The sequence below is a fragment of the Schistocerca americana genome, chromosome 9, assembly GCF_021461395.2.
Source record: "Schistocerca americana isolate TAMUIC-IGC-003095 chromosome 9, iqSchAmer2.1, whole genome shotgun sequence".
Taxonomy (NCBI): Eukaryota; Metazoa; Arthropoda; class Insecta; order Orthoptera; family Acrididae; genus Schistocerca; species Schistocerca americana.
This window is the reverse complement of record NC_060127.1, coordinates 49,526,858-49,550,837: the sequence shown is the minus strand read 5'-3', so window position 1 is coordinate 49,550,837 and position 23,980 is coordinate 49,526,858. Positions and strand designations below refer to the sequence as shown.

Genomic DNA, 23,980 nt, shown 5'->3' with positions numbered 1-23,980 from the left:
CAAGACTATCAGTAGTTCTAATAGAATGTTGTCTACTCCCGGGGCCTTGTTTCGACTCAGGTCTTTCAGTGCTCTGTCAAACTCTTCACGCAGTATCGTATCTCCCATTTCATCTTCATCTACATTCTCTTCCATTTCCATAATATCGTCATATTGTCCTCAAGCACATCACCCTTGTATGGACTCTCTATATACTTCTTCCATCTTTCTGCTTTCTCTTCTTTGCTTAGAACTGGGTTTCCATCTGAGCTCTTGATATTCATACAAGTGGTTCTTTTTTCTCCAAATTTTCCTGTAGGCAGTATCTATCTTACACCTAGTGATATATGCCTCCAGTCCTTACATTTTCCTCCAGCCATTGGTGCTTAGCCATTTTGCACTTTCTGTCAATCTCATTTTTGAGACTTTTGTATTCCTTTTTATCTGCTTCATTTACTGCATTTTTAAATTTTCTCCTTCCATCAATTAAATTCAATATATCTTCTATTGCCCAAGGATTTCTACTGGACCTCATCGTTTTACCAACTTGATCCTCTTCTGCCTTCACTATTTCATCTCTCAAAGCTACCAGTTCTTCTTGTACTGTATTTCTTGCCCCCATTCTTGTCAGTCGTTCCCTAATGCTCTCTCTGAAACACTCTGCAATCTCTGGTTCTGTCGGTTTATCCAGGTCCCATCTTTTTGCAATTTCTTCAGTTTTAATCTGCAGTTCATGACTAATAGATTGTGGTCAGAGTCCACATCTGCCCCTGGAAATCTCTTGTAGAAATCAGTAGAAACTGTTGAGAATGTCAAATGCAAGCTGACTGACATTACAGCTGATATTGGGCACCGAACAGTGAATACAATCACACTGTTTTGGCAACAAATCTAGGTTACTCAACATTTGCTGCAATTTGCAGTATCCTCCAAGGAAGCGAAGATGAAATTCAGGTAGGCATCTCTCCAGGAATATCTCATCTCCTAAAATTTGCATCAATAACATCCTGTCATATGCAGAGATCATTTTCCTTCCACAAAAACGCTCTTTCTGATGGGTGACAGTCTGTGCTTCAAAATGCTTGAAATTCCATTTCATAATATTGTTACATTCCATCATGCATTTTCCATTGTTTGATTTTTGCCCTTAAAAATAGCTACTGTTGAAGTCTCGACATACGGAGAAGAATTCCGATGAGGAGAACAAAACAACTTTAGAAGATATGAAGTAACCAGGCCTCTTCTTGAACAAACATTGAAATGCCATGTGCAGACTGATAGTATTTACTCTAGTAGTTTATCCAGTGTAGCTGTCCATATGCAGCTTTACATGTTAACATATTTAGATGCATTAATGTACTACAGCAAGGAAGGTTCCCTGCGGCAAACTTTTTTGGTAGAAGAGACTGGGACCAGGGAAACTGCTACAACCTGGTGAGAACTTGTTGTTTGGAAGCCATAATGAATTTCAAAATTTGCGAACTACTGTAGCATATCACTGTCAGCTTTTGATGAGATAGGTTATATTTAACACAGCCCCTCTCAAGCATTTTTTATTTCATTGCTGTAATCTTTGTTTCCTGAATTGTAGGGCAATACTCTATTTCAATAATTAGGAACACTGCATCAAAATCCAGTGCAGACAAATCTTACAAAATGATGTTGATGTTCGATTCACATACAAACAAGAATCAATCACACAGAAAGAGAAGTAATAAAATGATACAGGGAGGCAAAAGCTCGAGTGTATGTAGGTTGCCCAAGTTACCTGTATACAGAGACGAAGAGACTCATTGGAAAGCATTCTTTGGAATGAACATTAAAACAAGAAAAAGCAGATAAAAGATGGATATCTCCAATAAAACTTGCATGCTCTTCTACACAGCATCTGTGTCAATGTACCACCTTTTAACAAACCTTATTCCTCCTCTTGTGTGTCACTAATTTCTTAACTTGAAGTGGCACAAGCCAAACTAATTTTGGGTTCTGTAATATGTTTTCTTGCCTTCCGAATGAAGAAAGTAGTATCTGTTTCAGCAATTATACTAGGAGGCGGCACATTTGCTGAAACAACATTCATTCTCTGTTACATCACTGCTTCGGCTTTCAGAAAAATGATCAAAGAAACAGTGGTATGGTACTGGTGTGAACAGAACTTCCTTTCACTAACTGACTTTTTCTGGACAAAATAAAAAGTTGTTCCATGCTTATATCGTTTCTGATCTCCAACCACTTGAGAAGGAAAATGTGTCAAGACATTTAACATTGTACAGTCTCCTCAATGGAAATCCACTAACAACAGTATGAAAACTAAAATAAAATGCCCCACAATCGTAATTCCTTGAAATCAAAGAGCTTTTTTTCCTTTTTTTTCATGTGATCAAAAGGTGAAAATGAATATCACTGTTAATGTTATACCGCCCACTTAATAATATTCCTTCCAATGTTGGTGAATGTACTGAATACTATACACTTAAGTGTGCAACATATCATTCTCTCATCCAGGAATATATGCGAATATAAATGCAAACACAAATTAGTGTAGGTGTGTGTACACATGTACCCCATCAAAACACAAAAAAACTTTATGTTCTCTAGAATGAAGAATTTAAAAGTTAGTCTGATGAACAATCCTTGTCACAGGATATTAACTATCAAGATTAAATACATTGAGTCTAAGCGTAAAAAACATAGTTTTAAACTGTACCTCTTGTTGTTGTTGTTGTTGCTGCTGCTGCTGCTGCTGTTGTGTGGTCTTCAGTCCTGAGACTGGTTTGATGCAGCTCTCCATGCTACTCTATCCTGTGCAAGCTTCTTCATCTCCCAGTACCTACTGCAGCCTACATCCTTCTGAATCTGATTAGTGTATTCATCTCTTGGTCTCCCTCTACGATTTTTACCCTCCACGCTGCCCTCCAATACTAAATTGGTGATCCCTTGATGCCTCAGAACATGTCCTACCAACCGGTCCCTTCTTCTAGTCAAGTTGTGCCACAAGCTCCTCTTCTCCCCAATTCTATTCAATACCTACTCATTAGTTATGTGATCTACCCATCTAATCTTCAGCATTCTTCTGTAGCACCACATCTCAAAAGCTTCTATTCTCTTCTTGTCTAAACTATTAATTGTCCACGTTTCACTTCCATACATGGCTACACTCCATACAAATACTTTCAGAAACGACTCCCTGACATTTAAATCTATACTCGATGTTAACAAATTCCTCTTCTTCACAAACGCTTTCCTTGCCATTGCCAGTCTACATTTTATATCCTCTCTACTTCGACCATCATCGTTTATTTTGCTCCCCAAATAGCAAAACTCCTTTACTACTTTAAGTGTCTCATTTCCAAATCTAATTCCCTCAGCATCACCCGACTTTATTCGACTGCATTCCATTATCCTCGTTTTGCTTTTGTTGATGTTCATCTTATATTTGCCATTCAAGACACTGTCCATTCCATTCAACTGCTCTTCCAAGTCCTTTGCTGTCTCTGACAGAATTACAATGTCATCAGCAAACCTCAAAGTTTTTATTTCTTCTCCATGGATTTCAATACCTACTCTGAACTTTTCTTTTGATTCCTTTATTGCTTGCTCAATATACAGATTGAATAACATCGGGGAGAGGCTTCAACCCTCTCACTCCCTTCCCAACCACTGCTTCCCTTTCATGTCCCTCGACTCTTATAACTGCCATCTGGTTTCTGTACAAATTGTAAATAGCCTTTCGCTCCCTGTATTTTACCCGTCACCTTCAGAATTTGAAAGAGAGTATTCCAATCAACATTGTCAAAAGCTTTCTCCAAGTCTACAAATGCTAGAAACGTAGGTTTGCCTTTCCTTAATCTATTTTCTAAGATAAGTCGTAGGATCATTATTGCCTCACGTGTTCCAACATTTCTACGGAATCCAAACTGATCTTCCCTGAGCTCAGCTTCTACCAGTTTTTTTCATTCATCTGTAAAGAATTCGTGTTAGTATTTTGCAGCTGTGACTTATTACACTGATAGTTCGGTAATTTTCACATCTGTCAACACCTGCTTTCTTTGGGATTGGAATTATTATATTCTTCTTGAAGTCTGAGGGTATTTCGCCTGTCTCATACATCTTGCTCACCAGATTGTAGAGTTTTGTCAGAACTGGCTGTCCCAAGGCCGTCAGTAGTTCTAAATGTAATGTTGTCTACTCCTGTGGCCTTGTTTCGACTCAGGTCTTTCAGTGCTCTGTCAAACTCTTTACGCAGTATCATATCTCCCATTTCATCTTCATCTACATCCTCTTCCATTTCCATAATATTGTCCTTAAGTATATCACCCTTGTATAGACCCTCTATATACTCCTTCCACCTTTCTGCTTTCCCTTCTTTGCTTAGAACTGGCTTTCCATCAAAGCTCTTGATATTCATGCAAGTGGTTCTCCTTTCTCCAAAGGTCTCTTTAATTTTCGTGTAGGCAGTATCTATCTTACACCTAGTGAGATAAGCCTCTTATTCAGCAGCAAATAGTTATAATGCCTTTTGTACTATACAGGAACTCATCTGATAAAAAGTGTGTGTCACACTAACATCAAATCACTCTTAATGAAGTTGTGATAAGATCTTTTCATTCACACTTTTCATGAAGTTCATTTAAAATAATCAGTTTCCAAAAACAGTTTACTGAAAGGCAACATTTCATGAACTTTATTTTACAATGATCTAAACTTACAGTTTAAAGATAGTGTATTAAGGAAGAGGAAAATAAAGCAGGTGAAGGGAAAGGAAGTAAAATAACAAACAAGAAACAAAACTTAAAGTAACAAATTTTATATGGCATAGTGCACGAACTTAACAGTGTTACAAAAGCAGTCTTGGCTGTGACACACAAACATGTGCAGCTTCTGGATCTGATTGAGTTTACAAGAAAGATGTGACTACTATTCATATTTCACAGCTTCGTAAAGCTTCCATTTCCGTCACAGAAAAATATGCTCAATCTTTTAGCATTGCACTACCTTCTGAAGAACAACTTGTACTGAAAAAAACTTTAAAAAGGTTTCTTCCATGAAATCTCTGGTTTTATACAAGTTATGACCACACAACAAGTACACAAACACGTCTAACATTAATACTGGTATCTCAAAAGAGTGATTATAATTCTCTCTCTCTCTCTCTCTCTCTCTCTCACACTCACACACACACACACACACACACACACACACACACACACACACAGAGAGAAAATCTCAAATATCATATACATGTGTAAACAGTACGGTCAGCATAAACATTTTTATAAAATAAACAAAATGTGCAGGTCCCACATTTTAGGTTAAAAGAACTATTGCCAAACATAGCCTCCCATACAGGAGAAATTATGACTGTGTATTTACAATTCATTATAACTTTCAACTGTCTCATAGGCTTGAGTGGAGTTTAACTACATGATGATCTGCTTCCACTTCTCATGAACATATAGTGAGGATGAAGTAAAAAAATAAACAGTTAAAGTGAATTACAACAAGATAAACCTCAATAGTTAATCTTTTTAAATGCAAGTGGGACCCTGCTAACAACATCTATGGGCTACAACAATGATGATGATGGTAAAATTATAATAATTATTATCAGATAAGTTACAAAAGCACCATCCAAAAAATTATCTCAAGTACAAAATATACAGATGGAAGAAACAAAAAAATATGTTTTATATATACATACACTTTTTCCTTTAAAGAATCTGGTTTCTGATCTCAAGTGTATTTGTTTTGACTATAGTGTAGCACCAATTGAAGAAGATATCCCCAGCCTGATTCCAGGAAATACAATTTTCAACAGAACACTTATTTTTTTCATTATTTGTATATCTCCACAGAAATACAATCAAAATACACACTACAACTATTTCACTTCATAAATATCCATTCTGCAGACATTATACAACATCCAGGAACTAATAATTTGTACTTACACATACATTCGTAAGCTACTGCAGGGTTTAGTATATATGTCAGGCAAATCAATAAGCTGCTCTTAAAAGATAACTGGAAAGCTTCTTCAGCATAGCTCAGAATTTCCAACTCTAGTTTGATTGCAGACATATCATCTGTCCTTGAGAATGACAGGAAGGAATACATATGCATATTTCACAGACAGCACTAACAAAACAGAAAAGTCAGACTAATTCACAAAAAAGGCCACAGTAACTGCCACTGGACAATCTTGAGGAAGTGCAGTTAGAATCAGATTTTTTTCTGTCATTAGACATCATTTTACACTTACAAAGAACATTTTAAAACTGTCATTCATTGTGAAAACTTTTTCCATTTGTGGTAATTTCATAAGGACACTTTTAGAACATTATCTCCTGTCTTCCCAACACTTTTCAGTTTTTACAAATAAAATGGGTATGTATGCAGTTTTGTTGCCTTTATAACACTCCACTGCATAATTTAGGATCACAGCACAAAAAACCCTGTTATAAAACAGATCTTGTTAGTGTGGTTAGCACTGGCTGAACTAGAAATACATCATCTCTAATTCTGCAGCTGCTACTGAATTTACAAATTTACAAAAGACAGCACAAAATCTGCAAAGGACTTTATTTGGTAGCGTGATAATTACCACTTTTGAAGAGTTAGGGCTCTAATGTTGAATACCTTCGCTCCAAAAATACAAACAGCACATTTATTTTGTTATTTTCCACCCCTTTCACTTTTGGAATAGCTGTACAAGTGCAAATCTTGTACACTAATGTTATGTTATTAAATGCCAATTACAAGATTATAATAGTGACTCATGTAATTCCTGCAGTCTTTACTAATTGAATAAACTATCTATCTGAACAGAACTGGAATAGCAAACACACCTACTCTGGGATTACACACACTGTTGCAGAAACTACTATCCATTCAGCATCGATAATGTATACAAAAAAGTGACACTAATAACCGTTACTTCAAGACACAGGTTGCAGAAAACAGATGATATGTGCTGCGAGCATAAACAGCAAGACTCCAACTAACACAATTAGAAACACTTGCCGACATCGATCTTACTAACACACTAAACAAATACACTACTCAACAACAAACATCACACAGAAGTGGACCATACTGTCAAATACATTAAAACTTTCCATACATTAAATTCTTTCAGTCCATCATCACACTGGGCACGTTACAAAGAAATGATAACAATGAAACCAGGCTTTTAAGATGAATTATCTAAAGAATACACACTGGTTCCAGTGTGAATAACTATTAAATCACTGGAAAATATAAACATATACATAATTCAATCTAAGCTTCTTTAATCAGGTCTCAAATGATATTAAATAAATAGCTTAATAAAAGGAACAAAATCTGGTGACTTAGCTCCACACTGTTATATATGATTTACTTTCCATATAATAATAAAAAACATACAGTGCAATTTCAGGAAATATAATCTCTGCAAATAATTTTACTAAAACATTTCATTGGGGGCAGCAGTGCTGCACAGAGATAAAACTGTACACTCAGTTTTACAATGGAACGAATAAAGCAACGAATGAATATTGTAGACATGGCAAATCACATCTGCAAATTCTAGCCTGTTCAAACTACAAATTATCCTAAAACATTTCACATTCCTGATACATTCATTAATCCACGTACCATCTTCATACAGCTACAGACACTAGCACCAGTATTTGCACAGCCCAAACTCTCCTCAAACTTCTCACAAAATCTTCTCCCAGCAGGTACTACTTACTATTTCACTAGCTTGCTTCCTGTGACAGCAATTGTGGCCAACGAAGACAGCGCAATATTGCTGAGGACGGCTGGTTCAACCACTGCCGTATCTGCAAAGAATTAGAAAACCAAAACTGCAAGTCATCATTGAAACTTTAAAGCACAAATTTAGAAAACAGTACATGTTCATGAGCAATAGGTAGCTGCTATGTTGGAGATAAGCCACTCATCACTACAACAAAAGAAATAGAACATGTATCGATGTACACTCAGGTTACAAAAGAAAATTTATTTTCCTACTTATAAAAGGTTAAATTTTTGGGAAAAGTAATTTTACATTTCCTGTAACTTACCAAATGAAAGCGTTGGTATATTGATACAGACACTAACAAACACACACACAAAATTCAAGCTTTCGCAACCCACGGTTGCTTCATCAGGAAGGAGGGAAGGGAAGGAAAAGACGAAAGGATGTGGGTTTTAAGGGAGAGGGTAAGGAGTCATTCCAATCCCGGGAGCGGAAAGACTTATCTTAGGGGGAAAACAAGTCTTTCCGCTCCCGGGATTGGAATGACTCCTTACCCTCTCCCTTAAAACCCACATCCTTTCGTCTTTCCCTCTCCGTCCCTCCTTCCTGATGAAGCAACCGTGGGTTGCGAAAGGTTGAATTTTGTGTATGTTTTTTTTTTTTTTTTTTTTTTTTTTCAGTTATTCCCCCTCACTGTCCATATAACTTGCTCTTACCCACACTTCGATGTCCCACAAATGTCTTTGATTTTAATAACAACAACATTAAAATATTAAAACAAAATGTTTACACATATGAGCATGTAAATGAGGGTGAATCATGTTTCTTTCAGTTGTTTCCACCTATATTCGGGTAGTCTGTTCCCCCACCCCCCACCCCCCTCCACCTCCACCCCCCCCCCCCCCCAACTTTCCAGTTGAGATGCGTATTATCAGACCATAGCATTGTTGCCATGTCATTCGTATTTTGTTCAACATACAGAGCTACATAAACTGTTCACTTTCTTTATTGAGCCGCATCAAGAATTCTCTGTAGCAATCACTTTCCCAGAGGTAGAAATACATTCCTTTCAGCTACAGTGCAACACTTTATTCTGTAATTTATACCTCTCATACACAAGTAGTGTTAAGAAAATAGGAATTTTGTAATTTCATGAGTTGTATTAGCCCAATTCATATGATTTCTTGTTGTTGTGTTCTGTCAGAAACATATCAATACACTGATAGTCATATTGGATGTTTAGCCTGCTGTCAGTCGTCAAGGTGGTTACATGTGTTTGCTTACAAGTGGCAATTATTGGTTTGTTTTAAAAATGGTTCAGAGAATTTTGCTCTAAAGATTGAACAACATGTAATTTTTTGTTAGAAATGTTGAATATTGCTTTTGGTGAGTCCGCTATGAGTAAAACAAGGGTTTACGAGGAGTTTCCAAGTTTCCAAGATGGATATGAAGACGTTGAATGTAACAAGTGTAATGGACACCGTAGCACAACAACAACCGATAAAAATATGGAAAAAGTGAAAGAAATGATAATGAATGAGCACCAAATCTCAATTAAAGAAGTTGCTGATGATGTTGGCCCATCACTTGGCTCATGCCATGAAATCTTTGTGGATGTTTTGTGTATGAAACATGTGACAGCAAAATTTGTGCCATGTGAATCTGTTCACACTTCATTGCTCGTTTGTGAAATTTTGGTGAAAAACAAGATTATAATTATGCTAAGGCCTGCATATTCACCAGATATGGCCCCTTGCAGATTCTTTCTGTTTCCAGTAATAAAGAGAACCTTAAAGGGCAATCATTTTACAAGCATAGTTCAGTTAAAAGCACATCACTGAAAGAGCTAAGTGCTGTCCCAAAGACAGAGTTCCGGAAGTGTTTCAAAGATTGGAAGAACTACTGGCATAAGTGTATAACATTTAACGGGGACTACTTTGAAGGAGATAACATTAATGTAGATTAATAAATGAAATTACTTCCAAAAACCAAAAAATTCCTGATACTTTCGGAACACACCTAGTATACTTTCCTCAGATTCGTCTGCACTATCAACAACAATATTAGCCTTAGCTCCAACACTTGGAAAAATCAACCATTCACAGCTAGAACCAAACCAGCAGTAACAGCTTTTCGCTGCCACAACAATGTGGATATGTGCTCTGGTTTGGGTTGGGCTCATCTTCCAATCACTTGTGGAAATACTGGGATCACATTTTCCGAAACCAATGTCCCCTCCACTCTAGTGGAGAATGATGCAAGCATAATAATCTTCATTGAAACTAGGGCCGCAACTGCAATGAATTGTGCAGATGATTAATGCCACCTGCAGCCGTCATTTTTTTCTTTATTCATTGTACAATTGCACTATTTCAATATTAGACCATTATCAAGTACCCTATTGAACAGAAGCAATGACAGTGGATTAGGAATCAGTAAAAAGTTAAACATAGTAACAGGTTATATCTCTTCAGGGGACACCAACTTGTCAATGTACTGATCATTCAGGCAGAGAGGCTTGTGCGTTTGCATAAAACTGAGGGCTACACTGATTCTAGTACAGCTACTGACAGGGTCCCCCATGCCGGATATGCCTCAGAGGATGAAACACACTAAAAACGTCCCAAAATGCCCCATCTCTCGCAAATCTACTCCCACAGTCCTTCCCACATTACCAAGATATCCTACCCAATGTGTGATGTGATTTGCACTGATGGGTGTCTGGCACATGGGAACATTAATGGAACTTCAGGGATACTGGGTGACCAGCCTGAATAATTAAGCATTACACCGCGTGGGGATCCATGGTGTCGACCAAATAAACCTCCTATTCTCATGGGATCAAATCCGCTAATACTGTAATCTAACACTGCACAATTATTTTTCCTGTCCATATGCATTAACTTACTTCCTCCCACATTTAGAGCAAGTTGATATTCATCACACCAAATAGAAATTCTATCCAAGTCATTCTGTATCATGCTACAGACACTTGAAGATGATACTTTCCCATACACTACACCATTATCAGCAAACTGTTGCAGATTTCTGCTTATCTTGTCCATCATATCATCTATGTATATAGAGAACAAAAATAGTTCTATCATGTAACTTCTTGGCAGATTAAAACTGTGTAATGGACAAGGACTCTAACCCGGGCTATTGCATCTGCGAGCAATTGCTCTACCAACTGAGCTACCCAAGCACAACTTACAATCCCTCCTAACAGCTTCACTTCCACTAGATCATCATCTTCCACCTTCCAAACTTCACAGGAGCTCTCCTGCGAAACTTGCAAGACTAGCATTCCTGGAAGAAAGAATATTGCGGAAACACGGTTTAGCAACAGCTTGGGGGTGTTTCCAGAAATTTTCACTCTGCAGCGGAGTGTGTGCTGATATGAAACTTCTTGGCAGGTTAAAATCATGTGCCAGACTGCATTTCAAACTCGGCTCACGAAGTGTAAAGTTCCCGAGTTCAAGTCCCTGTCCGGGAGACAGTTTTAGTCTGCCGGGAGGTTTCGTATTGGCACACACACTGTTGCAGGCTGAAAATTTCATTGCAGTCTATCATATTTCCCTGGGACACCCCTGGCGATATCATTATCCCTGACGAATGCTCGCCATCGAGGACAACATACTACTTTAGAAGTCTTCGAGCCAGTCACATTCTAGGAGGCTCATCTGTCTGCTCTGACCTCCTTTAACAATCTTCGGTGTGACACCGTGTCAATTGCTGAATGGAAATCTACAAATATGGAATCTGCCTGTCGCCCTTCATTCACGGTTCACAGTATATCATTTGAAAAAGGGCAGAGAGAGTTTTGCCATCACGATGCTTTCTAAATCTGTGTTGATTTGTGGATAAAAGCTATTCTTTCTGAACAAAATTTATTACATACAAACTTAGAATATGCTCAAGAATTCTGCAGCAACCTAACCTTAAGGATATTAGTCTGCATTTTCTATAGCCCTTGTAACATATAAGTGCAGAAGTGTGAAGTGCGCCTGACTACTCACCCCTGAGTATGCGCACATTGTCAGAGTCGAGCCTTGTGATGCTCTGTTTGCGGGCCTTCCGCTTCTGGCTACCGACAAGCTGCCGTGACGCGTCTGCCGCACTACCCACCGCAGACGCCGAGGTCACTCCCCCTGCACTCTGCAGGTGTGCCGTCGAACACAGCTGGCTTCCGTCAGAGGAGGTGACCACTGCTGTCGCTTCCACAGTCAGTGTGACTCTGTTCCCTGCCGAACACAGAAACACACTAATGTGGGACTGGAAAACAAAACCTAGAAAGTATAAAGATAATCACACAACACACAAGGAGGTTAAAGAACAACTTTAATGTAATGCTTAACTTAGCTTTTCTGAACTCTGGAGACTGGGTATTCCTCTCCAACAATCCCTTGCAGCCCACCACTCTCCTAGATTCAGTCTCTGTCAACATGCCTCCCCTTTCCCTTTTTTACTGATGATTATCCACTCAATACCTCTTCCTCTTTTTATCTTCATCTACCCCCTTCTCCCGCCCCCACCATCTCTCCATTTTTCTTGTTTTCCCCCTTCTTTTTCTGATTTGCTCTTACAAGAATGGCTTAGAGATGCGACTCTTCAATTTTGTTCATACTTTCAGGATTTAGAGGGCGATGCCTGGACATCAATGTCCTAAAGTAATGCAATGAAATTTTGCAAAAAACTTGAAAAAAAAATTATATTTGAAGATTTCCAAGCACCATTAAAACCTTTGTGAAGAAGCAGCCAGGCCGCAACACTGCATTCAAAGGAATACATCTGAGTATATCTCACCCAACTGCTTGAGAAACCTATTGCTTGAAAACTGGATTGATTTCATATGAGAACAATGTATGGACTTACTACTACCTGTCCCTTGACAGGTGCTGCCTTGTGTTGTCCATTTATGAACTTACTTTGAAAGAATCAGCAGGAAACTCTAATGCGACATCTTCGTAAATGACTGACACACAGTGTGCTTTCTTTGTAATGAGATTCGTGCATCTATTTAGTTAGGTACATCCATTTGCTTTAATTCTGCTACAAATGTATCAGATTTGTTGTGTACAAAATTTTGGAAGCTCCAGAGTAAGAACTCAATGATTCTGGACTGGAGGAAGAAATATCTCAATGGGAACAGCCTGAAGTATATTTATATTCAGGAAGGCTGTAGTCTGCTACAATTTCTCATTGCTAATACTGTTGCTGGAGACACCGCTACTGTAATTATGATTTAGTTTTTGATGAAGCAACATCCAATAAAAGTTTCCAAGATTTTTATTTTGGATAAGATGAAGCTATCTACTGGCAAAGCAAGGAGCTAAGAAACAAGCTGATATTGGCCTGACTGCAACATACTTCGCTGTGCGCCACAATGCATCAGACATTTTCAAGCAAAAGTCAATTATGTTTGAAATTGCTCAAGAACTCATGCAGCACCTTTTTTCTCACAAAGTTCATTATACTTTGTGTCATCATTATTGTTAAATTTGTAATCTATCACACAACTAAAATAATTCTAAAAAATAAACCTCGGTCTTTTTCAGTTGGCGTGCTCTACCCTTTAAGATATGTGAAACACAAATATGCCAGTAAATTGTGGCTTAAATGGCTGATTTTCTGGACGCAAAATTTTTCTCAGTAGCTGAACCTGAAAATATTAACTACTAGACATTTCTAGATTCATCGGTACCTGTCTGTGTAGTGTAACAGATTTGTAACTGTTAAGCTGATGCTTCAAATCTCACCAGTAGCAACTTCTTTTTTTTTTCCTTTGATTTAAAATCCATGTTTGTTATCAAAAACATAAATAAACAAACAATGAATGATAGTTTCTTGAAATAGATAACATCTTTTTGTTTTTAATTACTGGTCGTCATATGAAAACATATTAAAATTTGATAGACATGTGAAATGCTTTTTGTAAAACGATAAAAATTATTTAAGTCAATTATCTGTTTTATCTCTAAAAATAAATAAGTATTTGTTGGATTCAAATTAATGATATCAATATAATAGAAGGAAACATTCCACGTGGGAAAAATTATATATAAAAACAAAGATGAGGTGACTTACCGAACGAAAGCGCTGGCAGGTCGATAGACACACAAACAAACACAAACATACACACAAAATTCAAGCTTTCGCAACAAACTGTTGCCTCATCAGGAAAGAGGGAAGGAGAGGGGAAGACGAAAGGAAATGGGTTTTAAGGGAGAGGGTAAGGAGTCATTCCAATCCCGGGAGCGGAAAGACTTCCCCCCCCCCCCCCCCCCCCCCTAAGATAAGTCTTTCCGCTCCCGGGATTGGAATGACTCCTTACCCTCTCCCTTAAAACCCATTTCCTTTCGTCTTCCCCTCTCCTTCCCTCTTTCCTGATGAGGCAACAGTTTGTTGCGAAAGCTTGAATTTTGTGTGTATGTTTGTGTTTGTTTGTGTGTCTATCGACCTGCCACCGCTTTCGTTCGGCAAGTCACCTCATCTTTGTTTTTATATATAATAAATAAGTATTTTCATTTCTATTTAATATTTCACATTTGTGTACCAAAATTTAATTTATTGCGATTACTCATACTTTTATGCAAATAGTAATTTAAAATAAAAATGTTAATTTTATTAAGAAACGATGATTCAATATTTGTTCATTTCTTTATTTCTCAATAAATATTGAATTAAATAAAAGTAAAACATAAATAGTCTACTAGCGAGTTTCAATTGCAAATATGTTAAGCATCGCATTCATCTGCACTCTGTTATGTTCTCATTTTTAAGCCTTTAACCGTTGGGTTGGTTAGCAGCAGCTCAACATGCTTTTCTATCTTCTGTTTTCCTGTCTTGACGATTTGGTTGATGTATTCCAGACTCAGTCTGCCTCTTGTGTTGTTCCCTTCTCCTGTCCCTTCAATAATACATTCAATGACACCATCATGTCTCAGCAGATGGCTGGCCCACATGTCCCTTCTGTGTTGGAAAAGCTTCCAAACACGCCGCTTCTCTGCCTCCACTCTGTGGAGCTGCTCTTCATCTGACACCTCACCTACCCAGGCAATATTAAGCAGTTTGCAGTAGCACTTCATCTCAAAAGCTACTATTTTGCATTATTCTGCTTCTCCGAGTACCAAAGTTTCGCTTCCACACGGCAGCATACTCCTAACAACTGTCTTTATAAGGTCTTCCAGTCTTTGTCTGGTAGATTCAGCTTGCAGTTTACTCCTACATCTGATGTAATTTTACTCCCTAGGTAGGCTTCACAATGATAACACTCCCTGTGCAGCGTGCATACAGTCTGCTCCCGACGACAGAGCTGTCTCAGTCTCTCATCCTTAGTACCTCAGTATATCGCATCGGGACTCAGTTTGCATTGCACCTCAATATGTCACACTGTGCTCTAGCCTTCCACAGTGACAGTTGTCATCTTCCACCTTAGCTAGCTGTGAGGGGACATTAGTCATTACACACAATTAAAAAAAAGCTTTGCATCACCTTTGTTCCGAGAGTTCCGGAAACTCTACAGAAAATTGGAATAGAGATCAACACAAACATCATTTCCGTCCTTTATATTGCTCACGAAATCCACACATTGCATGTTGTACCACCATACAATGAGATCTTCAGAGGTGGTGGTCCAGATTGCTGTACACGCTGATATCTCTAATACCCAGTAGCACGTCCTCTTGCACTGATGCATTCCTGTATTCGTCATGGCATACTATCCACAAGTTCATCAAGGCGGGTTGGTCCAGATTGTCCCGCTCCTCAACAGCAATTCGGCATAGATCCCTCAGAGTAGTTGGTAGTTCACGTCACCCATAAACAGCCCTTTTTGGGTAATGTTGTCCGTAAACAGCCCTTTTCAATCCATTCCAGGCATGTTCAATAGGGTTCATGTCTGTAAAACATGCTGGCCACTCTAGTCAAGTGATATTGTCATCCTGAAGGAAGTCATTCACAAGATGCGTACAATGGAAACGTCAATTGCCGTCCATGAAGACGAATGCCTCGTCAATATGCTGCCAATATGGTTGCACTATCGGTCGGATGATGGCATTCATGTATCATACAGCCATTACAGTACCTTCCATGACCATCAGTGGCATACATCAGGCTCACATAATGCCAACCCAAAACAGTGGGGAACCTGCACCTTGCTGCACTCACTGGGCATTATGTCTAAGGCGTTCAGTGTGATTGGGTTGCCTCCAAACACGTCTCCGACAATTGCCTGGTTGAAGGCATATGCGACACTCGTCAGTGAAGAGAATATGATGCCAGTCCTGAGCAGTCCATTCTGCATGTTGTTGGGCCTATCTGTACCGCACTGCATGGTGTCATGGTTGCAAAGATGGACCTCACCATGGATGTCGGAAGTGAAGTTGTGCATCAAGCAACCTATTGCGCACAGTTTGAGTCGCAACATGACATCCTGTGGCTACACGAAAAGCATTATTCAACATGGCGGCGTTGCTATCAGGGTTCCTCCGAGCCATAATCTGTAGGTAGAGGTCATCCACGCAGTAGTAGCCCTTGGGCGGCCTGAGTGAGGCATGTCATCAACTGTTCCTGTCTCTGTATCTCCTCCATGTCCGAATAACATCGCTTTGGTTCACTCTGAGACGCCTGGACACTTCTCTTGTCGAGAGCCCTTCCTGGCACAAAGTTATAATGCAGACGCGATCGAACTGTGGCATTGACCATCTAGGCATGGTTGAACTACAGACAACACAAGCTGTTTACCTCCTTGCTGGTGGAATGACTGGAACTGAGTGGCTGTTGGACCCCCTCCGTCTAATAGGTGCTACTCAAGCATGGTTGTTTACATCTTTGGGCAGGTTTAGTGACATCTCTGAACAGTCAAAGGGACTGTGTCCACGATACAATATCCATAGTTAACGTCTGTCTTCAGGAGTTATGGGAACTGGGGTGATGCAAAACTTTTCGTGGTGTGTGTGTGTGTGTGTGTGTGTGTGTGTGTGTGTGTGATATGGACATAGATAAGGTTCATGAATTAGTACATGTTATTTGATTGCCGTTAACAACAGAACTTCAGATTGGACATCACTAACATTACGTAGTCAATTGGTTCCTGTAATAAAGTGTATTTTAAACATGCGTGCATTTTGTTTTGTAGTGAGAGGAAACCAACCACCCACCTATCATACCACCCTCTCCTCATCCTCTCCCCACGACCGCCCCACTCAGCCACCACAACGAGCGCACACACAGACACACAGAAAGCCTTTTAACCAAGTAGCCACCCCTATAAATCTAGTCAAGCCTTGCCGTCACTGTTTTGCTAGCCATAAGCGGCAAGACTGCCCCTCGTGCAACGCGACATGTTACTCGTGTGGTAAGAAAAGTCATGTCCAGGCAGTTTGCTCACATTGGAAAAAGAATGCCAATTCTGCCCACTCTCACAATAACAGGTCTCGTGCACATTCTGTGAATGCAGTGTTTTCAAAACCGACTACAAGTTTTAGCAGTAATTCAAGTATGGCTGTGTCCTCATCTGGCCCCAGATGCAGTGCAACGCCATTCCAACAAACTATTTGTATCACTACAAACTGCTGGCTGTCATGTTGACTTTTAATTGGACACAGGTGCTTCTGTAACTTTGCTTAATTGTGCGATGTACAAATGGTTAAGTCTCACTATCCCTGTCAAAATCTAGCACACAGCTCACTGCATACAACGGACAGGAAATCCCAGTACTTGCACGATGTAGTTTGCCACGTACTAGAGGTAGCTGTGGAGATCAAAAACTGTAGACGTAGACAGAAATTGGAATACATCCAGCAAATAATTGAGGACATTGGTTGCAGGTGCTACTATGAGATGAATAGGTTGGCAGAGGAGTGGAATTTGTGGTGGGCTCCATCAAACCAGTCAGAAGACTAATGGCTCAAAAAGGTAGCACAAAACACTGCAGCATTGATTGTTGCACCATGAGGGAGTAAATTCAACAGAATAACCCCATCAGTCCCAGAGGACTACTCCCATCATGTTACCAGCTGAGGGTGCAACTTCGAATTTTCTCTTTGGAGAAGTGGTGGTGCAGCGCCACTCCACGGATTGCTGTGTTGTTTCCATTTCGAAGTAATGAACCAGTGTTTCACTACCTGTAATGACATTTGACAACAAATTGTCACAATCAGCTTCATAACGTACATACAGCACAGATGGTCCTTTGTTGCTCTTTGTGGTCTTGTTAGGCAGCAACAAACCCAGTGAGCACACACCTTTTGAGTACTCCAACATGTAGACGAGTGTGTCAGCACTGCCAAGAAACGTCATGTTGTGAAGCGAGGTGTTTGATTGTGATTCACCTCAAACAGAGTGTCTGTACATTCCGACACTGCAGGGGCCAGAAATTTATGCGGCCAGCCGGCATGCAGGAGACTGGACAGGTTTGCACGACCTTGTTGCAACATGTGTTTGCTCACTGCCAGTTTTTCAGACATTCTGCAAGCATTTACGAATATCTGCAAATCTCTGGTTTTCCACCGAAAGAAACTCAATGATAATTCTCCATTAGAGACACCATTTTGACTGCTGCGTGTAATGTCACCACCAATCAGAATTTCATGAATCTATATGGACTGAAGCAGGAATATTCCACAATGTACCATTGCACACTTTTCCAACTGAAATAGGCCAAAAAAAAGAGGGTAGCATTACTTATTGAACACCCTTCATAAATAATTACAGCATTAAATCATGAAATACATTGGATGATTGTTGTAAATGCATAGGTCTTACAACTTTTATTTGTCGTCTTAACTCAAGCCCACTTGAAAATGGCTGCATAAACAAAACTGTCGATAGTTGTATAAATAAACACTAATCCAAGCAAATATGGCCCTGCCAGAAATCATGCCATTCTTCAAACAATTTTTAATAATTGTGGCATCAAACTGGTGTGTGTGTGTGTGTGTGTGTGTGTGTGTGTGTGTGTGTGTGTGTGTGGGAGGGGGGGATTGGAATGTAAAAACTGTTGCATTGAAATCAAATCTCTGTCATTCTTTCATAATTGAATCTCAATACGGTGGGAAGATTCTAATCTTTTCAGACCGCATTTAGTAGTCATTCCTCAGGCAATGTTCTGTCATAGCTGATTTGTTAATTCCACATGTTTTACTTGGTATGTGTTTTAAGTACAATGGAGAGGATTACAATATGGCCTCATCATACACTTCTTTCTCCCTTAGCAAACACCTTCTGTAGCAAATGTCAAAAAGGCTGCCAGCAGTAAATTGGAAATATCAAAACATTGAAAACGAAAGTAAAAGGATTCCTCATTGGCTACTCCTACTGTAGTAGCCACCAGAAAGATCGCGGGAGGCGCACATTGGCACGGCGCGTCACGGACGGTAGTTGCCGCAAGTAGAGTCCCGTCCACCAGAGGGCACGCGAGAATTCGGGCGCGACCACTGCTGGCATGACAACAACAACAACCACCCAATTGTGTAATAACACTGTTCACGTTTACGTCGCACTTCACTTAGCGTAGACCGAGACTGTGTCCTAGGCATGCCCGATGTTAACTGACTGGGCACGGCCCGTGCTGCCGGAGTTGTTGTTGTTGTTGTTGTTGTCATGCCGGCAGAGGTCGCGTCCAAATTCTCGCGTGCCCTCTGGTGGACGGGACTCTACTTGCGGCAACTACCGTCCGTGACGCGCCGTGCCAATGTGCGCCTCCCGCGATCTTTCTGGTGGCTACTACACCTACAGTGTATCAGAATATTGGGACTGAGAGGTTCATATTGCAGTTAACACCACTGTTTAATATGAGCAAGTTTTGATTTATCAATATATTGAAAGCTAATACTCAAAAGAGGCAACCTTCATCACTTGTAGTATCTATTTTGCTGTAACTGTTTCAGTTTTACATGTTTTGTTTATTTCTCTCCAGAAATTGTTGACATTGGATATAGTGTTAGTACTAACAATTAATATGTTCAATGCAGATTTTATCATGAAGTGCATGATGAAAATGAGTTACATATGGGTACTGATCATTGTTGGTCGGCTTACTACTTCCCAGGTGGCCGAGCTGACCGTTCACTTTCCATTCGACTGACTAACCTTTGTGAGCAAGTGTAATTTCAGCTCACCTCTGGAGGGTTCTCTACTGCTTTGTCAAACCAACAGAGGACAAAAATAGTCCCAGTTGTCAGGAGCTCTACTCTCGGTGACAGCCATCTAGCACTCAAGGACTTATCAGATTTGATACACTTAAAACTCTGCGAGGATTCCATTCGAGCGTACCTAAGTCTGAGACAACAGGGACAGATTGTTACCTGCAATGTTGGTGCCTTCAGTGCTGTCTGGAGAAACTGCCGGTGAGGGAACTGTCTGTTTCGGAGGCAGCCTGGAGTCTGGAGGTGGCAGAGGAGGGGCGACTTTCCTCTTGCGAGCCTTCTTCTTCATCTGGAACTCCTCCAGGCTGAGGGAGGGCAGTGCCTCAATCTTCTCTTCCAGATTGAAATCCCTACAAGTAAAGTTCATACCCAACAGTTCTTCCTCAGTGACAAGGGAAAGTCGTGGGGCAGCTGCAGAAGAATTCCTCTCTGCATATTGCACTACAGAAAAATAATAAATACACCAACATCTGCAGACAAAGTAACACCTCAAAAAATTTGTGTAAGTAAAGATATTCATCATGTAGCCACTAAATATATTTACTTGCAAGTCATTTTGGAGCATTTATAGCTCCTTTTTCAATGCAAAAAATTCATCTGGGATTTAATAATACCCATCTTATCTTTCTAAATAAAGCTCTCTGTGCAGCCCTTGAAACTACAATTTATTTTGCCTTCGCTCAAATACTGTCAAGCACCATGAGAGGGAAAGTACTACAAAAATACTATCAGTTAAGGTGTCTTGACTTTTACTTAACATTAGGGCATAATTTACTAGTCTGTCAGGGAAAGAAGACTGACAAGTGATAGGATTGCCTTTTAAAGTATCCACACGGTACTGTTGGTTAAGGTCCAGGTATTACACCCTACAACCATTCACCCTGGTGTGCCCTCAATTGCAAGTAATCAATGAAAAAAATTTCATAATACAGCATACCATTCTACAACTTTGAAAAAGAAATGTTATACAGAATAGCTGTGTAGCATAATGCTTGTAACACCAGCCTCATAAGCAGGAATTAGAATTATATTAATACAGTCAGCTGCTCACGGGCGTTGACATATATCAACGGCGACATATGAAAATGTGTGCCCGACCGGGACTCGAACCTGAGATCTCCTGCTTACACGACAGATGCTCTATCCATCTGAGCCACCAAGGGCACAGAGGATAGTGTGACTTCAGGGACTATCTCGCGCACACCTCCTGCAAGACTCATATTCTCACCTTGTATGTTCGCACACTACATTCGTAGTGTCCCACCCCAACACACTCATTACTCGTGGAAGACATTCTTACCAAGTCCCATAAGAGTTCAGGGAATATATGTGCATCCTCACAGAAGAAGAAGGTCATGGCCGGTATTGCCAGAATTATATACTTATTTGGATATGGTGTCTGTTCTTTCGGACATGTCCGAAGTCATAAGCAGGAGGTTGTGGGTTGATGTCTGATCAAGTGCTGTGAAATTTATTTTTATTTTTAAATTTTTTCTCACCAATTACTTGCTTTAAATGTAATCTCTTATTTATATTCCTTTGTCACTTCATTTTAATCACCATATTAACTTTTTCAATTGCTCTCATTTTTTCCTTCCCAGCATTATTTTTCCAGTCGGAATCTTTGTGCATGTGAATTTGATTATTTTTACTTATCTTTCATAATATTTAAAAATTTGAGAATGCTGACCAATTAAATGAAAAAAAAAAATGAATGCAGTGGTATCAAAAATATTATTTTCATTACAAGACGGACATTTTCTTGGATGGTAAAAGTGATACAAACATCTGAAACATAAACTCTTAATGCAATATGGGCAAAACAACACAGATGAAGTTTTAAGCAAAAAAGAAAAAAAAAGAAAAGAAAAGAAAAGAAAGAAAGTAAAACGAAATTAAAGTAAAACGAGGACTAGAAATAATGAATGCAATAACATGGACAAAAATATAGAGTAATGAAACCGAAGAAATTAAATCAATGTTAATATTGGAAATAATTAAAATCACACATACACAGCAATTCCAAGTGCAAAAAGAATTATACAAAGAAATAATGAGACCAACTGAAAAAGCTAATATGGTGATTAAAATGATGTGACAAAAGAACAGAAATAAAGAAGTACATTTAAACCAATTAATTGAATAAAATTATTGATCAAAGTCATTTTGCTAAAGATATAAAAATAAAAAAAATTCGAAGCCACTTCCTAGTGTGTACAAGGTCTGTACAATAACCACTACACTACGCAATCAGTTTGTACATTATATCTTTTTTAAACCTGTAGAGCAACAAGTTAAAATTGAAAATTTTTTCATCAATTACTCAAAAACAAGGGCCCATCAGGACTAATGGCTGTAGGATGTGATAGCTCGGACCTTAACTTTCAATACCATATAGATGGTTTCAAGAAGTTGATCCCATCCCTGGGGACCTCTCCTAGTAAGTAAAACAAGCTTCTGGTCATATTGTTACTAAATTAATCCTAAGTACTGAGGAATTTTAAATTTGTGCCATCTTTATTCTCATACATTAAATGAGAGAATATTTCTATTACTTACGCAGCACGGAATCTCTTTTTAGCAGGTGAGTCCGGCATGCTGTCTTCCAGGACATCTTTCCCGGGCTTCTCAAATTTAGATTTTAAGGTGTATATCCTCTGCAAGCTGGATGACACAAGAAAAGGAAAATAAGATCTGTCGGATTGAGGAAAGCCTCATTTTCACTAAGAAAGTGAATGATTTTTAAGTTACATTTTAAGTTACATACTACTGAATTGCACCACAATTAGAGTAGTGTGCAGGTACAAAAGGAAAGTGGAATGGATAAGCACAGTAGAAAACAAAGAGTTTTGCAGGACAAAACAGCTGACTGTCATTTAACTTATTGTGTGCATTTCAGTAGTGTCACTGCAGAGACTGGAATTCGATAGTAGGAAAACGAAGAGAAAGAAAAGAAGTAGGTGAATGTGGAATGGGGGTAAGGAACGAAATAGGAAGCCGGCTGGTAGAATTTTACACAGAGCATAACTTAATCATAGTTAACACTTGTTTCAAGAATCATGAAAAAAGGTTGTATACATGGAAGAGGCCTGGAGACACTAGAAGGCTTCAGATAGATTATATAATGGTAAGACAGAGATTTAGGAACCAGGTTTTAAATTGTAAGGCATTTCAAGTGGCAGATGTGGAATCTGACCACAATCTATTGGTTATGAACTGCAGATTAAAACTTAAGAAACTGCAAAAAGGTGGGAATTTGAGGAGATGGGACCTGGATAAACTAAAAGAACCAGGGGTTGTAGAGACTTTCAGAGAAAGCATTAAAGAACAACTTACAAGAACAGGGTAAAGAAATAAAGTAGAAGAAGAATGGGTAGCTTTGAGGGACGAAGTAATGAAGGCAGCAGAGGATCAAGCAGGTAAAAAGACGAGGGCTAGTAGAAATCCTTGGCCAGCCGAAGAGATATTGAATTTAATTCATGAAAGGAGAAAATATAAAAATGCAGTAAATGAAGCAGGCATAAAGGAATGCAAACGTCTCAAAAATGAGATTGACAGGAAGTGCAAAATGGTTAAGCAGGAATGGCTGGAGGACAAATGTAAGGATGTAGAGGAGTATATCACTAGGTGTAAGATAAATACTGCCTACAGGAAAATTTGGAGAAAAGAGAACCACTTGTATGAATATCAAGAGCTTATATGGAAACCCAGTTCTAAGCAAAGAAGATGAAGCAGAAAAGTGGAAGGAGTACATACAGGGTCTATACAAGAGTGATATACTTGATGGCAATATTATGGAAATGGAAGAGTACGTAGATGAAAATGAAATGGGAGGTATGATGTAGACAACATTCCATTAGAACTACTGATAGCCTTCGGAGCACCAGCCATGACTCTACCAACTGGTGAGCAAGATGTATGGGATAGGCAAAATACCTTCAGACTTCAAGACGAAAATCATAATTCCAATCCCAATAAAGGCAGGTGTTGACAGATGTGAAAATTACCGAACTATCAGTTTAATAAGTCACAGCTGCAAAATACTTGCATGAATTCTTTACAGACGAACGGAAAAACTGGTAGAAGCTGACCTCGGGGGAAGATCAGT

At 39.2% G+C, this 23,980-nt stretch overlaps 1 protein-coding gene across 2 annotated transcripts in view; it reads right to left on the bottom strand.

The window, feature by feature from the left end:
• Positions 1-4,770: 4,770 nt before the first annotated feature.
• The window catches only part of LOC124551056, an 80,142-nt gene continuing 60,932 nt past the window's right edge, over positions 4,771-23,980 (bottom strand). For both annotated transcript variants that reach the window (XM_047125931.1, XM_047125932.1), the window contains 4 exons: positions 22,432-22,536; positions 20,032-20,222; positions 11,743-11,967; positions 4,771-7,805 (listed from right to left, as the gene is read on the bottom strand). In XM_047125931.1, coding sequence (XP_046981887.1) covers positions 7,714-7,805; positions 11,743-11,967; positions 20,032-20,222; positions 22,432-22,536 — 613 coding nt within the window. In that variant the 3' untranslated portion in view covers positions 4,771-7,713. The remainder of the gene's footprint in view (positions 7,806-11,742; positions 11,968-20,031; positions 20,223-22,431; positions 22,537-23,980) is intronic.